The 19047-nt window shown below is 39.5% G+C and overlaps 1 protein-coding gene across 2 annotated transcripts in view; it reads left to right on the top strand.

The window, feature by feature from the left end:
- The first annotated feature begins 3484 nt into the window (after positions 1-3484).
- slc66a2 (solute carrier family 66 member 2) overlaps positions 3485-19047 on the top strand; it is a 59327-nt gene continuing 43764 nt past the window's right edge. The window contains exons 1-3 of one of the 2 annotated variants that reach the window (XM_070556172.1): positions 3485-4168; positions 11598-11731; positions 13917-13967. In XM_070556172.1, coding sequence (XP_070412273.1) covers positions 3966-4168; positions 11598-11731; positions 13917-13967 — 388 coding nt within the window. In that variant the 5' untranslated portion in view covers positions 3485-3965. The remainder of the gene's footprint in view (positions 4169-11597; positions 11732-13916; positions 13968-19047) is intronic. The other variant, XM_070556173.1, reaches the window with a different exon arrangement.

The raw sequence follows: 19047 nt of genomic DNA, 5'->3' as shown, positions 1-19047 counted from the left end.
ACAGTTGTCAAGTAATTAGCTCTCAGAAGTTACGGTAAAACTTAGAAGCAACTCCGTTTGTTTTGTTTTGACTTCCTACGTGAAACCGGAACTCTGCGTGTTTGGTCGAGTTCTCACATTAAGAGTGAACGCAATTTGGAACAGTCTGATGATTCGGCTCTGTTTGGGATAATTTGGACCCGCGATCTGAATTCCACGTTTTGAGGCCGCATAGGTGAAGGAACCGAAAAGTCAAACCACGATCGAGGATTACCGCATCCTCCCCTGTCCTCGACCAGCGTTGACCGACCAGGGAGCCAGCATCATTTAATCCAAAAAGGCCACGAGCCAGGAACCCAAGGCTGTTGGAGCTGCTGGCCACCCTTCAGCGACGGAAAGCAGGTCTGTTAAACATCTCACCTGGCTGACTTTTGTGCTAAGCCCGATTAGTGAATTCAGATTAGTCCATTTCTTTTATGGCTTGTTTATTTCGATCCCACATTCACGTTTAGCTCTCAAGACCCCTTTTCTTCTTCTGCCGCAACAAATCCTTATTCGCATCCACACACACACCAACTCTCATTTGCATCCACTCACACACATGAACATACCCCCTCCTGCACCCATACCAGCACACACACACACACACACACACACACACTCATCCATTTCACCTAAACCCACATGAACATTTCACTTTGTCCCCCTTTAGAAATTATTCCCCGTTTCTCTATAATCCGGGTGTCACCGAATTTCCACTTTTATTACGGATAGGTTATTTCCTATCACTGCCATAAAGCTTTGGGCTAACAATTTCCTTCATTCCATGCATGAAACAATAAGCTGTGTTTGGTCCTTTTGTCGATGTATTAACTGATGTTGTAATAAATTTACTAAATGTAAATAACGCCTGATCATTGTCTAGCCATTCTCGGGAATAATCGGCGCATTCTGTCAAGAATTCATCCATTGGATTGATTTGTGTTGTTAACTCTGAGACTGATGACATTATGAAGATGTAGATATTAAATCCAATGGTCCAGTTCGGAAAACTGGTGGTGCCCTGATTAATTAATATAAGATTATAAACAAGCTAAATCTACGCCACATTTGAAATATAGATATAAATCTATATTTATCACTACATAAAACATCAACGTTGCGGAGCTAATAGTGGTAGAGTCGCTATTAGCCAGTGAGAGGCAAGATGTCCAAATATCAGGAAATAAGATTCCAAATTGAGCTGTCTGAAGCTCAGCTCTGATCCGGCTCACTTCTGGTTCCTGAAAGTGGCTCAAACCCAGAGTGCGACTTACAAGGTATTCATTCCTACTAAAGATGACTGCAAATGTATTGATTGTAAGAGTGTTCCACACTTTTAAACTATAAGCAACTTTTTTGGGCTTTACACATCCCTTTATAGACACCCCCCTGAACAACTGGCACACACAGAAACGATGATGATCAGTCATGGCCCCATTGTCTCACAGCCAGCAGTTCCATAATGCAGGCCCACCATCAACAAATCATGGAGGACGTTTTAAATCGGAGGCCAACTTCCTCTCCCTTACAGGAAAATGAGATGGCCTCTCATAGACCCAGGGAGCTTGAGTCTCTCACTGCAAAAAGATGAGTAATCATCGGCACAAAAATGGGTCCAATAAACTTAGGAGCTAATTTATGTGATTCAACATGCAGATGCAGGTCCCAACAGTCTCCTACAATCGGCTAAAGCTGACCCCTCTTACCAATCTGCTGTTTGTTGTATCCTGAAGATTTTTGTGAAAGAGTATGATGTGCTCTGGCCCAAGTGCTCTGGCAGCAACGACCAGAGCAAGAACAGATAGCACTTTAAACTTCCCTAGGCTTAGAAACGGAGGAGGCTTACAGTAGAAGAGGTGTGATCAAGTCACTGCTTTGCAAGTCACAAGTAAGTCACAAGTCTTTCCAGTCAAGTCTCGAGTAGTCCAAGTCAAAGACAATCAAGTCCAAGTCAAGTACAAAGTCAATGATGTGGAAGTCCAAGTCCTTAACTTTGAATTTTCAAATAACAATCAAGTAATCTGTTTATCTTCAGTTTAATGACAATGATAATAAATAAATTCCAGAAATAAAGCTTCTTAAAGCTTCGTTTATTTGCTCAAACAAGCACAAAGTGCAACTGAAACTGATTATAAAGAAATTTAGCAGTACAAGATCACACCTAGAACGAAGAATGATTCATGATTTTTGTCCATTTCCTGCCACTTTTGTGCGAAAATATCAAATATGCTCAAGTCATCATCAAGTCAACTGATACAAGTCGATTCAAGTCATAAGTCATTGGCGTTCATGTCTGAGTCAAGTCGTAAATCTTTATAGATTTTATCAAGTCAAGTCAGAAGTCATTAAAATAATGACTAGAGTCCAAGTCATGTGACTCTAGTCCACACCTCTGTACAACAGGCATGGTGAAATGGAAATAGCTAGCAGACAAACAGGCGAGAATAATGCAGGCAAACTTTACCCAAACATGCTGCTTACTTGAGGAAGACAGGCGTCTGAACGCGAGGATGAATAGACTCCTCCAACTCATATGGACTTGTGGCGAGGTGGAGAAATGAGGGCCCAGGCGGGATTCGATCCCCAGACTACCGGGTGAGAGTCACGTGCACTTACCAGTCAGCCAAAGGGACATCCCGTTGGCCAAGTAGCCAGGGCGCATGATCAATCAGGACACAGTGACAGGACGCTCACACTGCCACAGACTGATGATGGTCATCAAATGAAAAACTGACCGAAGCCTCTGGCAAGTTTTCCTGAGCAACATCACAATTGACCTTAGGATACCGGAAAATTCTCAGACAAGGAACCATACTTGGATTGTTGTTCCATCAACCTCCAATTTCTTTTTTTTAAATAACTAATTTGTATAAGCTGGAAATGAACGTAACATGTTCATATCTGTTTCAAGGAAAAGTTTTGTGGTTTTACTTCATTGTTTATGATATCATATGGTAAGTATGGCAAATAGGTATTTTAATCAATCATAGCAAATTCAAATTTAGATAATTGGACTTTTGGACACACTTTCCTTCTCACCCAAGGAGCTTTCTCAACTTGAGAAAACCAAGGGAACAAAAATTAGTTGTCTTTGTTTTAATCTGCTTGCAATTCCATACCATTGCTTGTATACCAGGTAAGTTTATTCTCATCATATGTAGTCTTTGTTTTTAGGTTGATTTTCTTGGAAGAAATTTAAATATTTTAATCCTCTGATCACAATGATGTCAAGTTATAATGATCAATTATAAGAATGGTTCATTTTCAGCAATGAAACTGTTCATGGGCAACACTTTGAGGAACTATGTTGTTACAAGCAATATTTATGTGTAATTACATTTATTTTTATTAAATGTTACAATGGCTTGCTCTAAATAGGCTAAAAAAAATTTCCTCCATGATCGTCCATGGAGAGAACTATCTTGCCTGATTGTTTCATCTTTGTCGGAAAACCCGTGACGTCTGACGTTTACGGAAGTGCAGAAAGAGCACAATTAAAAACAGACCGGTGGGTCGCTCGGGCGGTTCAACAGCGATTTCACGTTCGTAATATTACTCTTTTAGCTATGTGTTGTTTCCTAGAGTCTACGATCAAGTTAAAAGAGGATTTGGTGAACTTCGTTAGTCCTAGTGTTTAATGCGCTGCGACTCAAAGCGAAGCTAACGGGGCTCAACACCAGGCTTAAGTCAGCGCACGTTATTGTTGTGAAGTGAAGACATCCACCGTGGATTTGTCCTGCAGCAATTAACCCATTCATCCGTCTCAACTGACATGGTTCCACCCGGTTTGTTATTTTCTTCCTTTGTTCAATCCGCATGAAGATTAGCGGTTATGAGTGCGGAACACGGATGTGACATTCCCCACTCCATCAGAGGAACTACAGGGGGCTCAACTCCTGTTTAGTAACAGCCAGCCAGGTATCGCTCTACATCTCCAGCCGAACATGGAGAAAGAGGTTTTGGAGCAGATTATGGCCGCGTTCAGCACGCTGGTGTCGTGGGTGGCTGCTGGTGCCATGGTGTTCGGTGGCGTGGTGCCCTACATCCCCCAGTACAGAGACATCCGCCGGACTCAGAACGCAGAGGGCTTCTCCACCTACGTGTGTCTGGTCCTGCTAGTGGCCAACATCTTAAGGATCCTTTTCAGGTGATATGAAACTATACTGCTGACAAACTACTGTGCGCCTGATTTATGCTTAATAAGTTTGGAAAACGTATTTTAGATTTCTGCTATGACGCCATTTAAACTGGGGCTCCTGTAGCTAGACGTGTTAATAACCTTTTTGCGTATAAACAGTATAATTGGGTCTTTACAAATGTAATCCTTCTGTTTCTCTGCATTTTTTGACATGTTTCTGTGAGCTTGATTAAATCTAGAATCTAGGTCTAAAAACGTTTTGGTGCTGCCCCCTGTGGCAGAACAGCGGCTACTGCATTTTAAACTGAGTTTTTTCTTTTTCGGAAAATAGTACATTTACAAAATTACAATATATTGCAAAAGAGTACAGAAAGTGAACGAAAGCGTTACGAAACAGATAAAAGTGATGCGGGAGGATTAATAATAGTCTTTTCAAGGCCAGATATCGTTCTAATGGCTTTAGGATTGGAACTAGATTTAAGGCATTTTATATAAATATCTAAAGTAGCTAAGAATGCTTTAAAATTGGGTTTATGATGCTGAAATGTAGAGGTGTGGATATGATATTTCCCATATATCACAAGCAAATTAGTGATGCATAGTTTTTCTGAGTCTTTGAGATTGTTTCTCAACACCAAACAACATATGCTTTTTTTCTGATGAGAACGTTGTGTTCTTTCTGTTTAGAAGATTCATCAGGTCAGTCCAAAAGATGTTCGTATAAGTGCAGTCCCAGAACAAGTGTAACAGACATTCATCATCATTTTTACAGAACGTACACGAGCAATCCGTTTCCCATTTATATCTTTTTTTTGTAGAAAAGCTTTAACCGGATAGCATCTGTGAATAATTTTGTTAAACAGTAAATATTTTCTTGGTAGCAACCATGTCCACTTCCAGTCAATATTTTCAAAGGTGTTGGACCAGTAAAATATACATGCTGGTGAAGATGCAACATTTCTCATAACCGTGTTTCTAATGACTTTGTTAGACACTGTTGCTTATAAAAGGATAGTCTGAGTCAATGAAAATGTCCTTTGGATCAAATGAAGGTGTGATGACATCGTTTCCTTTGGGTGCTGATGATAGAAGTTGAAGTACGCCGTTGGGCATTGCATCAAATATGATGGCGTAGTCTTTGGTTGGCACAGGGAATTGGTAAAGAGTCATGAATTGTGAGTATGACAGTAAATTACCATTTGCATCCAGCAACTGACTGACCAAGATTATGCCTTTATCATACCACTTTTTACTGAAAAGTGTTTTATTCTTGTATTTAATATCATTATTGTTCCAAATGTAGTATTTGTGAGGTGAAAAGTTGTGTTTGTACATGAGTGACCAGCGTAGTAACATTTGCTTGTGATAAAGTGATAGTTTCAGCGGGATTCTAAGCTCGTTGTAGTTACATCTTAGTAAAAATGGTAAACCGCCAACCGTATTAAAAATGTATAAAGGTATTGCTTTCCATATAGAATAAGGATTTTTTAAAAGGTTTTTAACGTATTTGATTTAAAAAGTAGTGTTTAGCGATGAAAAATCTAATGCATCAATTCCGCCTCTGTCCGGCCTATTCATCATTACGTTTTTTTAATGAGATGGCATTTATTTTTCCATATAAAGTTGAAGATTAATTTATCTATAGTGGCACAGCATTTTTGTGGGACCTCTAGAGCAAGAGCCGTGTAAACTAGTCGAGATAATCCTTCTGCCTTTGTTATCAGAGATCTCCCAGCAAGGGAGAGGTCCCTCTAGAGCCAGAGGTTAAATCTTTGTTCTACAGATTTTATCAAGGGATTAAAGTTTTCTAATGATTTTATACCTTCATTTTTTGTATGGTTATTCCTAAGTATTTAATAATGTTTTTTATTGGGATGCCGTATAACTCTTTTTCAGAAGTAGTTTTAAGGGGCACTGCTAATATTTATCGTTAATCCTGAGGCCTTGGAGAATGAACTGATACTTTCAAGGGCTTTTTTAATTTCATTTTTGTTTTTCAGAAAGAGGGCTGTATCTTCAGTGAGTTGGGAGATGATAAAGTATCTAATAGCCATATGTATACCTTGTAAGTCACTGTTTTTAATAATAGTCGATAAGATTTGCATTGCTAATATAAATAAGTAGGGAGAGGCTGGGCAGCCTTGTCTAAGGCCTCTTTTGATATAAAATCTTTTGGAGCCACCACTGGATAGTTTTATAGTTGCGTTGCTATTGGTATAAAGATGTATTGATGAAATCTCCGGCAAAACGCTTTAAAACTGGTGAGGAGAAGCGAGACAGTTCGAAACGGTATGAAGCAGAGAAGCGTGTGCGTAGGTGGAATGATTCTTGGCGGTTTAAAGAAGACGGGAGGCACAGAGAATGGCCGTGTTCGAGTTGAGCAGCGCCTCGCCTGGAAAACAGACGAGAGCAGACGGACGCAGCAGGGGGAGTGGCTTAAAGTCGGTGTTTAAGTCGGACAGATTTCCCTACATGTGTAGCTCGGGGTGACGATGGCTGAAGATATCGCGTTAGCATTCACACTTGTTCAATTTTCAATTTTAATTCTGGTGCCTGTTAGCAGCTGAAACATCCTCACGAGCTTGTGGATATCATATATTCTATATGACAACATGACTGTAATAATAAGTAAAGGTTATCAGCTGTAGCTTCAGTGTGCTCATAGGAAACGTGACAAAAGAAAACAAAACACATTTCTCTTCATGGCCTATATAGTTGTCATCATCAACATAACATGATTTACAGAATACATGTGAACAACTAACATTTCATGTTCTACCACCGGATGGTTGGATCAAAATATGAACCAATCAGGTCTTAGATCAGGTGAGAGCCAGGCGTTTCCCGTCATCCTCTAGGTTTTACAGCCGAGGGAGAGCAACTGCAGCGTCTTGCTCCAAAATCTGCGGCCGCCTTGATCTCACGAGGTTATCGTTGCCTACGTATGCATGACGTCAGAGCAAGTCGGCGTCAAGTCGGACACAAATCTAACCGGCATGCACCGCTCGCCGAGCACCGGTGGTCTAATCTGCGCAGAACTGGGTCATCTCGAACACAGCCAATGGCTCGAGTACAGCAAAGCGGAGTTGGTGATGTACTACGTTGTATGCCTGAAGTATGCGACGACAAAATCGTGTTTTGTTGAGGGAACAAACAAATTCAAACTTGAATATGTTATTATGTTTGTGAACGTGTACAAAATAAAGGTTATTACATTTAAAACGGTTCAGTTGTTATTTTGACTCGTTTTGGCTGCTGACCAGCGGGGCCGGTAAATATTCAGAGTTACCGGCCCGGCTGGCAGGTTGGTTTTGAAGTTAATGTCCACCCCTGACATTGTTGGAGGAAGTGCTCCGTATTCTAAGCTTTTGACAAACTTTGTATAAGAATGGTGATAATTCCTTGGAATATTTCTTGTAAACTCTAGTTAGCCCATCCGTGCTCGGAGATTTATTAAATTTTAGTTTGTTAATGGCAAATTCTATGTCTTTGCTAGTGATCTGGGAGTCGCAATCTTTTTTTTTTTGGATTCACTATTTGTTTAAAATTATTTAGAGAATTCTTAAATTGATCCACTCTGTCATCTGAGATTTTTGTGTTATAAAGATTTTTGTAAAAATTTTCACAGAATTCTGAAATTTGTGTAGGGTCTTCGCAAATTGTTGTTATCTATTTTCAGTTTTGTAATTGAGTAGATTTTTTTATGTTGTTTCTCTAGTTTAAAAAAGAAAAGTATTTTGCTCACCCTCTTGTAGCCATTTCTTTCTTGAGCATATAAATGCTCCTTTAGCTTTAGAGATATACATGTTGTCAAGATTAATTTGTAGATCCTTTAATCTAGCGTGGTCATTTTCTGATAGATTTCCTGGTAAAATATAACGTAGGGATATGATTTCTTTTACTATTTTTATTTCCTTTTCTTTTACAACTTTTGCATGCTCTGTGCCTGCTTTCATTAATGTTTTCCTTAATTCATATTTTAATAATTCCCATTTATTTCTGAATGAGTTTTGAGAGTATGCAATAATCCAGTGCTTTTCTATTGTTTCTTTCATATTTTTCCCTGGTTCGGTTTTTTGTAAGAGTGAATTATTAAGTTTCCAATATGTAAAAGTCCTGTTTTCTTTGAGAGGGCTTGAGTTATTCAGATCAAGGGTGGTCTGAAAGAGGTGCAGGTATAATGTCACATTTTATTTTCTCTGCTGTGTGGTCTGCTGTTAACCAAAAAACCAAAAATCTGTTCTTGATTTTGATGAGCCGGATTTATTTTGCCATGTAAAGTCAATTTTATCTCTGTTAGCTTTTCTCCATATATCCACCAACCCAAATGTGCACATAAAGTTGCTTAAGCTTGCATTTGTGGTTGAATTTTTGGCAGGAAATCTGTCTATGTTATCATTAAAGGTAAAGTTGAAATCTCCACCTAATATAAAGAGTTTTGTTTGTTTTTGATAAATTAGTTATTTTATTTTCCAGGATATCAAAGAGTTCAGAATTTTCCTTTTTCGAATTGCAGCCATAAACACATCCTAAAAGGTTTACGTTTTCATCTAGCATTAAAATTAAAAGTATGTAATGACCATTTGCGTCTGAGGTAGATTATTGAACCTTCCCACTGAAGTTGTTTTAAAATTGCGACACCTGCTGACTGATTTGAGCCATGAGAGATCCATATCTCATTTCCCCACTGTGTGGACTGCCTTTCTTTTAGTGTTATCTTTTAATCCTCGTGCGTTAAACGAAACTAGTTTTAAACCTGAAATGTTGTCTTATAACGATGGAACGTTTATGTAGACATAAAACAAAAACAGTGATAAGTGACAGGCTCCCATAACAAAAACGTATAGAATAAAACAATTGAGCTGCATTTAAATTAACTATGTATTTTCATTTTAACACTAACCAGCATTGTTTTGTGTATTCTTCCCCACAACTTTATACTCTGTGGTACAAATGTTTGGGGCATAGAGTTCTCTTTTTTTTCCCTTCGTCGATGAAGAAGGCCCTGGCTCCCGCAAAGAAGGCCACGTTCCCTTCTTTTCGTGCTTTCTCGACCACGGGCCAAATCAGGCTTCTTTGAAGGCAATCCTCAGGTGAAAAATCTTCCTTAAAACGTAGATTCTCCGCCTTTAGGAAAGACGATTTTTTTGCGGTCTTCCACACCGCATCACGATGAAAATCTCTCATGGAGAACTGGATGATGATTCCTCGAGGACGTCCATCTTTGGCGGCTCGACCCATACGATGAACGCTGTCGATGACATCTGGGTACTTGTCTTTGAAGCTAGGCTCCACTTTCTGACAGATAGTGATGACTTTGGTTCGGATGTTTACACCTTTTTCTTCTTTCAGGCCAAACAGACGTAGGTCCCATCTTCTAAACAATTGCCCCTCGGGGATGATTAAAGTTTTTTTTGAATTTGAATTGAATTCTTTTATATCTAGATAACTCAAGTATCTTGTTTTCCATTTCTTGTAGTTTTTCTCTGGTTTGTTATCTCTGCCTATGGTTCCCGCCATTTTACCTCTCACGTCTTTTAGCTCGGAATGCACAAATTCCACATACTCTTTTAGTTCATTTATACTGGTTTGTAAACCATCCGCTCTTTCATTTATGATCCCTGTTATTGAGGCGATTATATTCTCAGCAAAATCGTCATCATCTAGAGTCTTGCGGTTTTAGCTGAGCGCATTTGTAGGCGTGTCACCTGTAGCATTTGACTTTCTCTTGTTGGCCGCCATTTTCGTTCCAGTTTCTTCTTGTTTCCAACGTCGAAAGGCTTCTGTTTTCCGTCTAATATTTTGTGAGGTGGAAATTGAAGAGTAAAGTGACCAGTTTTGGTTTAGTGTTAGCTAGGGTAGCTCTATTTATATTATATTGTCAGGAGAGACCGTGTCGAAAGTCCGGTTACTCCGCCATCTTGCCCGGAACCTCTGTATTTTAAACTTGTGATTGACTGGTGCTGGAACAATTTCACGTCATCGGTACAGTCTCCTCCCACTCCCCCTCCCTCCTGAAACGGAAATTCCCCACACTTGGCCATGCCACTCTGTGCCTCCTGATAACGCCCAGTTTCATAGCATTTTTCAAATCTTGACTAGGGGTGGAGTTACGATTTCTCATGGTGTGTACAAAGCCCTGTATGGCAAGCCGTTTTAACATTTAGTCCAAGGTGCATATCATTCTAAATACCATTTTAGCTAGTAATTATATAATTCCTTATCTATTCACAGTATTCAGAGTTTTTTTCAAGTATATGCACAGTTACATGAATACTAGTTTAACCTCTGGCAGTAAAGCTTATATGGACATTTTAGCATTTACCAGCCTAGTTTATGCATCTCCGTCAGCATGTTTGCGCTCACATACACACTCTTATTGATGGAGATGTTTTCCTTTTATACGTCTCCGTTTTTGTGTCCGTATTGTGAAGCAATTCCCCACCAGGACAGCAGGGGGCATAACGCTTTTCTGGGGGTATCCTGCCAACAATGCGGTCACATCTACTCTATAGTGTGTTTATGATGTGTTTAATCAATACAAATCAATACAGTTGCAAGCCAAGGTGGGCAGGGCCATGAATGCAAATTTACTCCGTGACATAGAAGAGACTGACTTTTTGTGACCCGACTGTTTTTCCCTCTTTCTATTCTGCAGCTGTTTCAGGACTTTAAGTGGTACTTTATTCATCTTTAAAACATTTACAGTGGTCTCTAGTAGGAATGAATGAATGTAAGTTGTATTCAGGGGAACTAGAAGTGAGCCAGATCAGAGCTGAGCTGAACACAACAGGATTTGGAGTTTTATTACTAAGAGCAACACGACTCTGCCACTGACCCCATATGCTCTGCAACATTGATGTTTTGTCTCCACAAATAACACAAACCTGAAGGAGTTCTGCTGTGTGGTGGACTTGCTAATGCTAACTGTTAGCTTCCACTAGCCAGGACGTTCTCTGCTGTTTCTTAGATGCTAAACCAACAACAGCCTTCCCCATCACAAGTCAAGATGGGTGAGTCCATGAACAGTCAGCGACGGTGTGATATAGATCTGTCAGAACTTTCAAAGCGGAGCATTTCCCCATCTATTTTCTATGAGAATCGAGTGCAGAAGATATGTGTAGGAGACTATTTTCATGTTCAGCCTGCATAAAAAACTCAAAGTGACGATCTTATTTTAAGAAGAACGAAAGGACTGAAGTTTTACATGGTTTCTCACTTGCAGTAGGGTAAGTCACCTTTTTATATTGTGCTTCCAACCAAGGAGTTTTTTACTGGACTTGGATCCACTGGACCGTCCACCCTGGTGTGGATGGTGACCTTCTTAAAGAGATGTTCTGTGAAGTTTCCATTGTATTTTTGAAATTATTTTGTTCTCACAACAGCTGAGCATCTCACACGCAACACCCTTTTTTCCTTCTTTTATTTTTCATTTCAGATTTGGCCACTACTTTGAGACACTACTGCTTTGGCAGAGCATCATCATGATTGGCACCATGCTGGTGATGCTGAACCTGTGCACCAATGTTCGCTTGGCGGCTGAGCTCAACACCAAGAGACGCTCCTTCCTAGGTCAGGCTCAACAAACACTCAGGTGTTCCTCAAACTGTGTGTGAGGGGCGGTCACTGTTTCTTGTGGCCTGGTGAACAGGAGCATGCTTAAAACATGTCCGTGTGGTTTTATGCTCAACAAAATGCAAACCACAAGTTATAAAGATGTCATTTTTGTTGTGTTCAAAGTGCATCCCCACAGGTCATTTACGACCTTTAGAGCAATTACCCATGACCCTATTTTTACAGAAAGGGTATTTTGTGGTCTGTCAGCACAGGTGAATGTTTTAGCTGTGTTTTCAGGACATTTTAAGGGTAAAGTTCATAAATGCGAGGCCTGGTTAAAACAAACTAAACAAAACATTTATAAAGCTGACAAGTGTGTTTAAAATGACAGGTTGGTATCAGTCTTTCAAAGGCTGATGAATACATGAAAGTTTTCAATTTTGACTTCAAAGTCACTAGAGTTGGGGCACATTTGAGGTCATGATGAAGCTGATTCCATCTGTGAGCAGCACAGTGGCTAAACCTTCACCCTGTTTGGTTCTGACCCGGGGTTCTACCAGCTGACCGCTTCCTAAGGATCTCAGACCTGCTGGGCGTATGTACAGGAGGGAGATCAGACATGTATTTTAACCCTGTGCCATTGAGTGATTTATAAACTAGTAGAAGCACTTTGAACTACATTCTGTAATTTACTGGGAACCAGTGTAGAGACTTAAGAACAAGAGTGATGTGCTCGGTTTTCTCATCAATTGAACAATAAACAGTTCAAGAAATTTCTAAGAGACAAATACATTAAGATTTTCTTTAATTTTAATAAAAAAATACAAAACTTATGCCCTTCTGTTCTTTTTATTGGATTAAGCGGTTTCAGGTGAAACTTGAAGACTTTGAGTCTATAAATCAGTCTACAAAAGGTAGATATTACATGCAAAGCCAGATATTTTAAGTCTTTATCTGTTATAACCGATGATTATGGCTTCAGCTGATGAAAACCCCACATTCAAAATCTCAGTTAGAAAACTGTGAAAGTTCAATATTCTAGACTCAGTGTCTCACTCTAATCAGCTAATGATTCCAAAACACCTGAAAAGGGTTCCTGAGCCTTTAGATGGTCTCTCAGTCTAAGCCGAATTACTGAAATAAACTAACTTTTACACTATATTATAATTTTTCCAGTTTCACGCATATGTTATAATTGAGTGAGTAGAAAATAAAAATCCTAACTTCTAAAAAAAAAATCTATAATAAAATAATAAATGTATTTTCTAATTGAGAACAAATCAAAGTAGGACGGCCCAAAGGTACTTTTGATGGTTTTGGCCTGTGTGGGAAAACGTTTGGAATCGTAGCTGTTTTCACCACTTCCTCAGCCTCTCTTTCATTAATTGGGGTTCATGCGAGCGTAAACTGTCTATTGCCTCTTTATTCTTTTCCACAATTACATATTTTGTCTCCCTTATACCAATCAAACCAACAACAACAGTGTCATCTATAAACATTTATGATGACCAAGTACAGTACCGGGATAGCTTTAAAAAAAAACAGTCGTATGTGAACGGTTTGTGCAGGATGGGGCTCTGGACACATCCTCCTGTGTTTAGTACAGCAGTGGGAGAGAGGAGTCGCCATGGGTCTTTAGGCTGTGTGTGGTCTGCCCAAAACCATGTTGCACATAGACGGTTATAAAATCTGTAACATGGTTTGCAGCCCTTCATACAAATGTGGAGAGAAGTGAATTTGAATAACAAGTATTGATGTTCATAAGCTGACAGTAATATATTAAAATAAAGGAGTCCAAACAGTTCCTGAAACAATAACGCTAGCACTGCAATAGCCCCGTTTGCTATTGGGCAACCATTGTTTAAAACCTTTTATCTGTAGATAAATCTAAATGTTTAGATCATATAAATCTGAATGTAGAAGAAAAAAGGATCTAGTAAAGACTGAAGGACATCCTCCTGAGTCTACATTTAAATATTAAAATTCAGTTTAAAGGTTTTAACCGTAAGGTTCCCAGTGAACTCAAGTGTATTCAAGACCTTTAAAGATGGCCGAATACAAGTCATTCTTGTGTCGGCAAAGGTGCTTCAGTTTTATCTTTTTGCACCAACTGTTCTGAGACCAGACGTTCTGCAGGCCTTTTTACATCAAATGAATAAAAAAAACCAAGCTCTATGTTTTATTTCTCTTTTGTCTGTAGCAACAGACAGTAAGGACGAGGAAGTCCGAATCCCTAAGAGGCTCTTTTTGGGTATGTAAAGGTCACACTTTGTCTAGCGTGGAACATCGGTTGTAGTTCTTTTTCCTCTCCCTCTCCATTTACGTGTCCCATGCATGATGACCTGGCTAACACCATCTCCAGTCGGCTTAAGTCAGCCTGGACCCCTATCATTTGCATCTAGTTCCTGATGTGGCTTTGAATCATACATCCACTGTATGTCCATGACTCCCAGTGCTGTGTTACGCTCTTGCATGTTGCTCCACACACTTTTGATGAAAGTTAAAGATGAGCCCTACTGAGCTACATTTTGATTGTTGCATGGTCTATTTAAAACCAACTAGGAACTAATGAAACGTTTGTGTGCTCTAAGCTAACATAGAGCCCCATGTTTGCAAAGATTTGTGCTGGTGCACCTAACTCTGACATGCATCAACTAATTTTCCAACCTAATGTTCATGTTTTGGTCTGAATTAAAATCAACTTTGCACCGGTGTGTAGATAATAACCTCGATTTCTCCATGCTGGTCTTATTGTGCATGTGTTTTCTAATGACTGACTTGCATTGAATGCACCTTTTTAATATTGTCTTCTAAACTAGCCTTCAAGTGGGTTTAAACTACACGTAGTTCCAAGTAAGTTCGTATTTATGCAGCCTATAAGATGTCCATAAGTCACTAATTAAAGATGCAACAGCAAATCTGCAAAACGTATGGAACTAGGATTGGGATAATAGTACATGTAAGTTGTACCAAGTTTTGTAACCTGTAACTTTCATTTTGTAGCATGTAATTCTTGTTTCGTAACACGTAACTTCTATTTTGTAACTTGTAATTCTCATTTTGTAACATGTAACTTTTGTTTTGTTACACGTAACACGAAACTGTAGACTGAGATTTGTGTTTTGAAAGTTGTGATTTGAAACTTGTACATTGATTTTTTTCTGCAAGTTACAAAATAAGTTTCATGTTATGTTCTACATATATATATATATATATATATATATATATATATATATATATATATATATATATATGCAAATACATATGTATGGGTTTCTTTTTGAATACTTTTTGAATACTTTAATTTGTCTATGGATTTACATGTTCAATAAAGAAAGAAATGTACCGAAGTTACCTGTTACAAAATGAAAGTTATGTGATACAAAATGAAAGTTACTTGTTGCAAAACAAAAGTTATGTGTTACAAACCACGAATTGCATGCTACAAAACAAAAGTCAGTTACAGAACATGTTACAAGTTACAAAACTTGGTACAAGTTAAATGTAATATTGTCCCGATCCTAGTTCCATACAAAACAAGCTAGCTTTTAAACACAAACACGGCCACAGAACACTCACCTCTCCCGTTGGGCATCATCCTTGGGCCACATCCGCCAAATACCGAAACCCACATTGCTAGAGGAAACGAGAGAGTGCTAAACACCAGTCGCCATTTTCTAGGTTCAAATGTCTTTTGTTGTCCGTGACTTCAAATGGTGCATTTCTTTTTGGGACTCTGATAGTTGAAGTTGAAGTGGTAGCAGCCAGCTGTTTCTCCTTCGGTGTTATTGAGCGGAGCACCTCTAACACCAGTGGTGTTCTGTTGCTACATGCACAGGTGCGTGATGAAGTAAATGCGTAAGTGTGGTGGTTCGTGAGATGGACTGTCCAGTCTTTGCTTACGGTCTGAGCCATGTCATTGGCTGAAGTTTTTAGACAAATGCGAGATAACTACTTCTTTCGTTCTTTTCATTTTTTAATCTCAAGTATATTTATAGCTATACCATGTTAGAACATTGTTGAGAGGCATGTAAACATGTTTTAGGCTAGCTTGTTTTCCAAATTTGCCGTTGTGGCTTTAAGTCAGTTCATTTCTCTAAATGTGTGTCCAAAAGGACTGACTGGCTTTGTTGAATTTTGTCCCTCATCAGCAGTGGTCCATTTTTCTACATGGGTGTTTGCACTAGGAGCTTCAGAGTTCTTCACTATCATCTCTGATCCTAGAACTGTGCTCTTCTACAGAGTTCTCCACGTTTTAGGGGTTGAAGTACTACAGTCAGACATTGATTTTTTACAGACATATTTTTATCACAATTGTCTATTTTTTTGCTCATTTTGAATATATTTTTAACCATTTTCTAAATTCTTTTTCATATTTTTACATTGTTTGTTTTTGTGAAGCGCCTCGTGATTTTTATCTTGAGAGGCGCTATAGAAATGATATTTTCTTCTACAGTATCTTAGACTGGTCAGAGCCTCCCACTTTGACCATACTCATCGCCAATGTTTCCATGCCTTAATCCAGCCACCAGGATTTGGCGTCCCATGGACATTTAGCCTGTTTGCATCTCAAATTCGGCTATTGCGTGCTGGACTTTCTCAGAGTAGCCTTCACAGCATCTGCCTTTAGACTCTTGTGTTCTGTCCTTCAGTCCACCCTTTTCCATCCACTGGTAGGATTTCTGAATATCAGCCACTTCCTCGATCTCCATGTGGTACATACCTTACAAGCCCTTAGAGCTCCATGACCGTTCCTCCTGCTCCACCTCGTACATCACCTCATCTCTCATCGGGTTTCTGCTTCCTGAGACATTCACTTAGCAGTTCATCACTGGAGGCTTTTTCACTGATGTACTCCAGGAAACGAGCTGGATGACCAAATCGAATATTTTACAGCCAGCCGTTCTAAACTTCAATAAACACAATGACTCATTGAATTTATTACTATGTTGGTTTTCTGATGACACAAATATTCTATTTTAAGAAATTGGAAAATGAATGTGTTCAGTACTTCATGCAAGACAATCAGCCAGTGAGCTGTTATACTGAGTTGGACCACTAGATGGCAGTAAGAAACAGTGTACAGATTAAGCACAATTCGGCTTAGTGTGCCATCAGGAGAAATTCTCAGTTTGTACCTTTTCTGTTTTTAAATGGAGGTGATAGAAAATTAGCACCTTTTAATCATGACTGTTACTTTATGTTGCTCAGACTCTCTTGATTTCGGCCTTTTTCCATACCTTAAGCATGCAGGTACATTACTTCTTGCTCAGTCTGTCTTCATGTGAAGTATAAAACAGATGTTCATCTATCTGCTAGATTAGCATCACACCTGCAGGGATTCTTGTTTAGTCAGCAGAAAATACTTTTCTCCAATTGACAACCTTATTTTGAAGCTAAAGTTATAAAGCAGCTGAATGGACATTTGTTCCTGATCTAATTCCTACAAATGAAGCCGTATGATGAATTTTAGTTTAACTTAGAACAACCATTGTATCATTTCAATAAATCACTTAAATCCTGTAAGTTTAGAAATGGAACGATCTTCCATGCATACCACAGTTGATATCATGGATTGCAGTTTTCTAGACGAATAGGGTAGCAGCACAGCATAATTTATATGGAAGACAGCCTGCTGCAGTCCTGTAAGCATGGGGGGGGGGGGGGGGGGGGGGGTCTGGGTTAGAGGGAGAACATAGACTTTAAAGCAGGCTGCTGTTTTGTTCTTTTCAATTTCCTGAAGAATTTATTTGCATCAACAAGTACAGGGAGTGCAGAATTATTAGTCAAGTTGTATTTTTGAGGAATAATTGTATTATTGAACAACAACCATGTTCTCAATGAACCCAAAAAACTCATTAATATCAAAGCTGAATGTTTTTGGAAGTAGTTTTTAGTTGTAGCTATTTGAGGGGGATATCTGTGTGCAGGTGACTATCACTGTGCATAATTATTAGGCAACTTAACAAAAAACAAATATATACCCATTTCAATTATTTATGTTTACCAGTGAAACCAGTATAACATCTCCACATTCCCAAATATACATTTCTGACATCCAAACACAATACAAAACAAATCAGCGACCAGTATAGCCTCCTTTCTTTGCAAGGACACTCAAAAGCCTGCCATCCATGGACTCTGTCAGTGTTTTGATCTGTTCACCATCAACATTGCGTGCAGCAGCAACCACAGCCTCCCAGACACGGTTCAGAGAGGTGTACCGTTGTCCCTCCTTGTAAATCTCACATTTGATGATGGACCACAGGTTCTCAATGGGGTTCAGATCAGGTGAACAAGGAGGCCATGTCATTAGTTTCTCTTCTTTTATACCCTTTCTTGCCAGCCACGCTGTGGAGTACTTGGACGCGTGTGATGGAGCATTGTCCTGCATGAACATCATGTTTTTCTTGAAGGATGCAGACTTCTTCCTGTACCTCTGCTTGAAGAAGGTGTCTTCCAGAATCTGGCAGTAGGACTGGGAGTTGAGCTGGACTCCATCCTCAACCCGAAAAGGCTCCACAAGCTCATCTTTGATGATACCAGCCCAAACAGTACTCCACCTCCACCTTGCTGGCGTCTGAGTGGGACTGGAGCTCTCTGCCCTTTACCAGTCCAGCCACGGGCCCATCCATCTGGCCCATCAAGACTCTCTCTCATGTCATCAGTCCATAAAACCTTAGAAACATCAGTCTGGAGATATTTCTGGGCCCAGTCTTGACGTTTCAGCTTGTGTGTCTTGTTCAGTGGTGGTCGTCTTTCAGCCTTTCTTACCTTGGCCATGTCTCTGAGTATTGCACACCTTGTGCTTTTGGGCGCTCCAGTCATGTTGCAGCTCTGAAATGTGGCCAAACTGGTGGCAAGTGGCATCTTGGCAGCTGCACGCTTGACTTTTCTCACTTCATGGGCAGTTATTTTGCGCCTTGGTTTGTCCACACGCTTCTTGCGACCCTGTTGACTATTTTGAATGAAACGCTTGATTGTTCGATGAACACGCTTCAGAAGCGTTGCAGTTTTAAGACTGCTGCACCCCTCTGCAACATATCTCACTATTTTTGACCTTTCTGAACCTGTCAAGTCCTTCTTTTGACCCATTTTGCCAAAGGAAAGGAAGTTGCCTAATAATTATGCACACCTGATATAGGGTGTTGATGTCATTAGACCACACCCCTTCTCATTATAGAGATGCACATCACCTAATGTGCTTAACTGGTAGTAGGCTTTCGAGCCTATACAGCTTGGAGTAAGACAACATGCATGAAGAGGACGATGTGGACAAAATACTCATTTGCCTAATAATTCTGCACTCCCTGTAAAGTCTAGTGTTGAAA

The sequence above is a fragment of the Nothobranchius furzeri genome, chromosome 11 (genome assembly GCF_043380555.1).
Source record: "Nothobranchius furzeri strain GRZ-AD chromosome 11, NfurGRZ-RIMD1, whole genome shotgun sequence".
Classification (NCBI taxonomy): domain Eukaryota; kingdom Metazoa; phylum Chordata; class Actinopteri; order Cyprinodontiformes; family Nothobranchiidae; genus Nothobranchius; species Nothobranchius furzeri.
The sequence above is the reverse complement of the archived record's forward strand: the minus strand, read 5'-3'. Positions and strand labels throughout refer to the sequence as shown.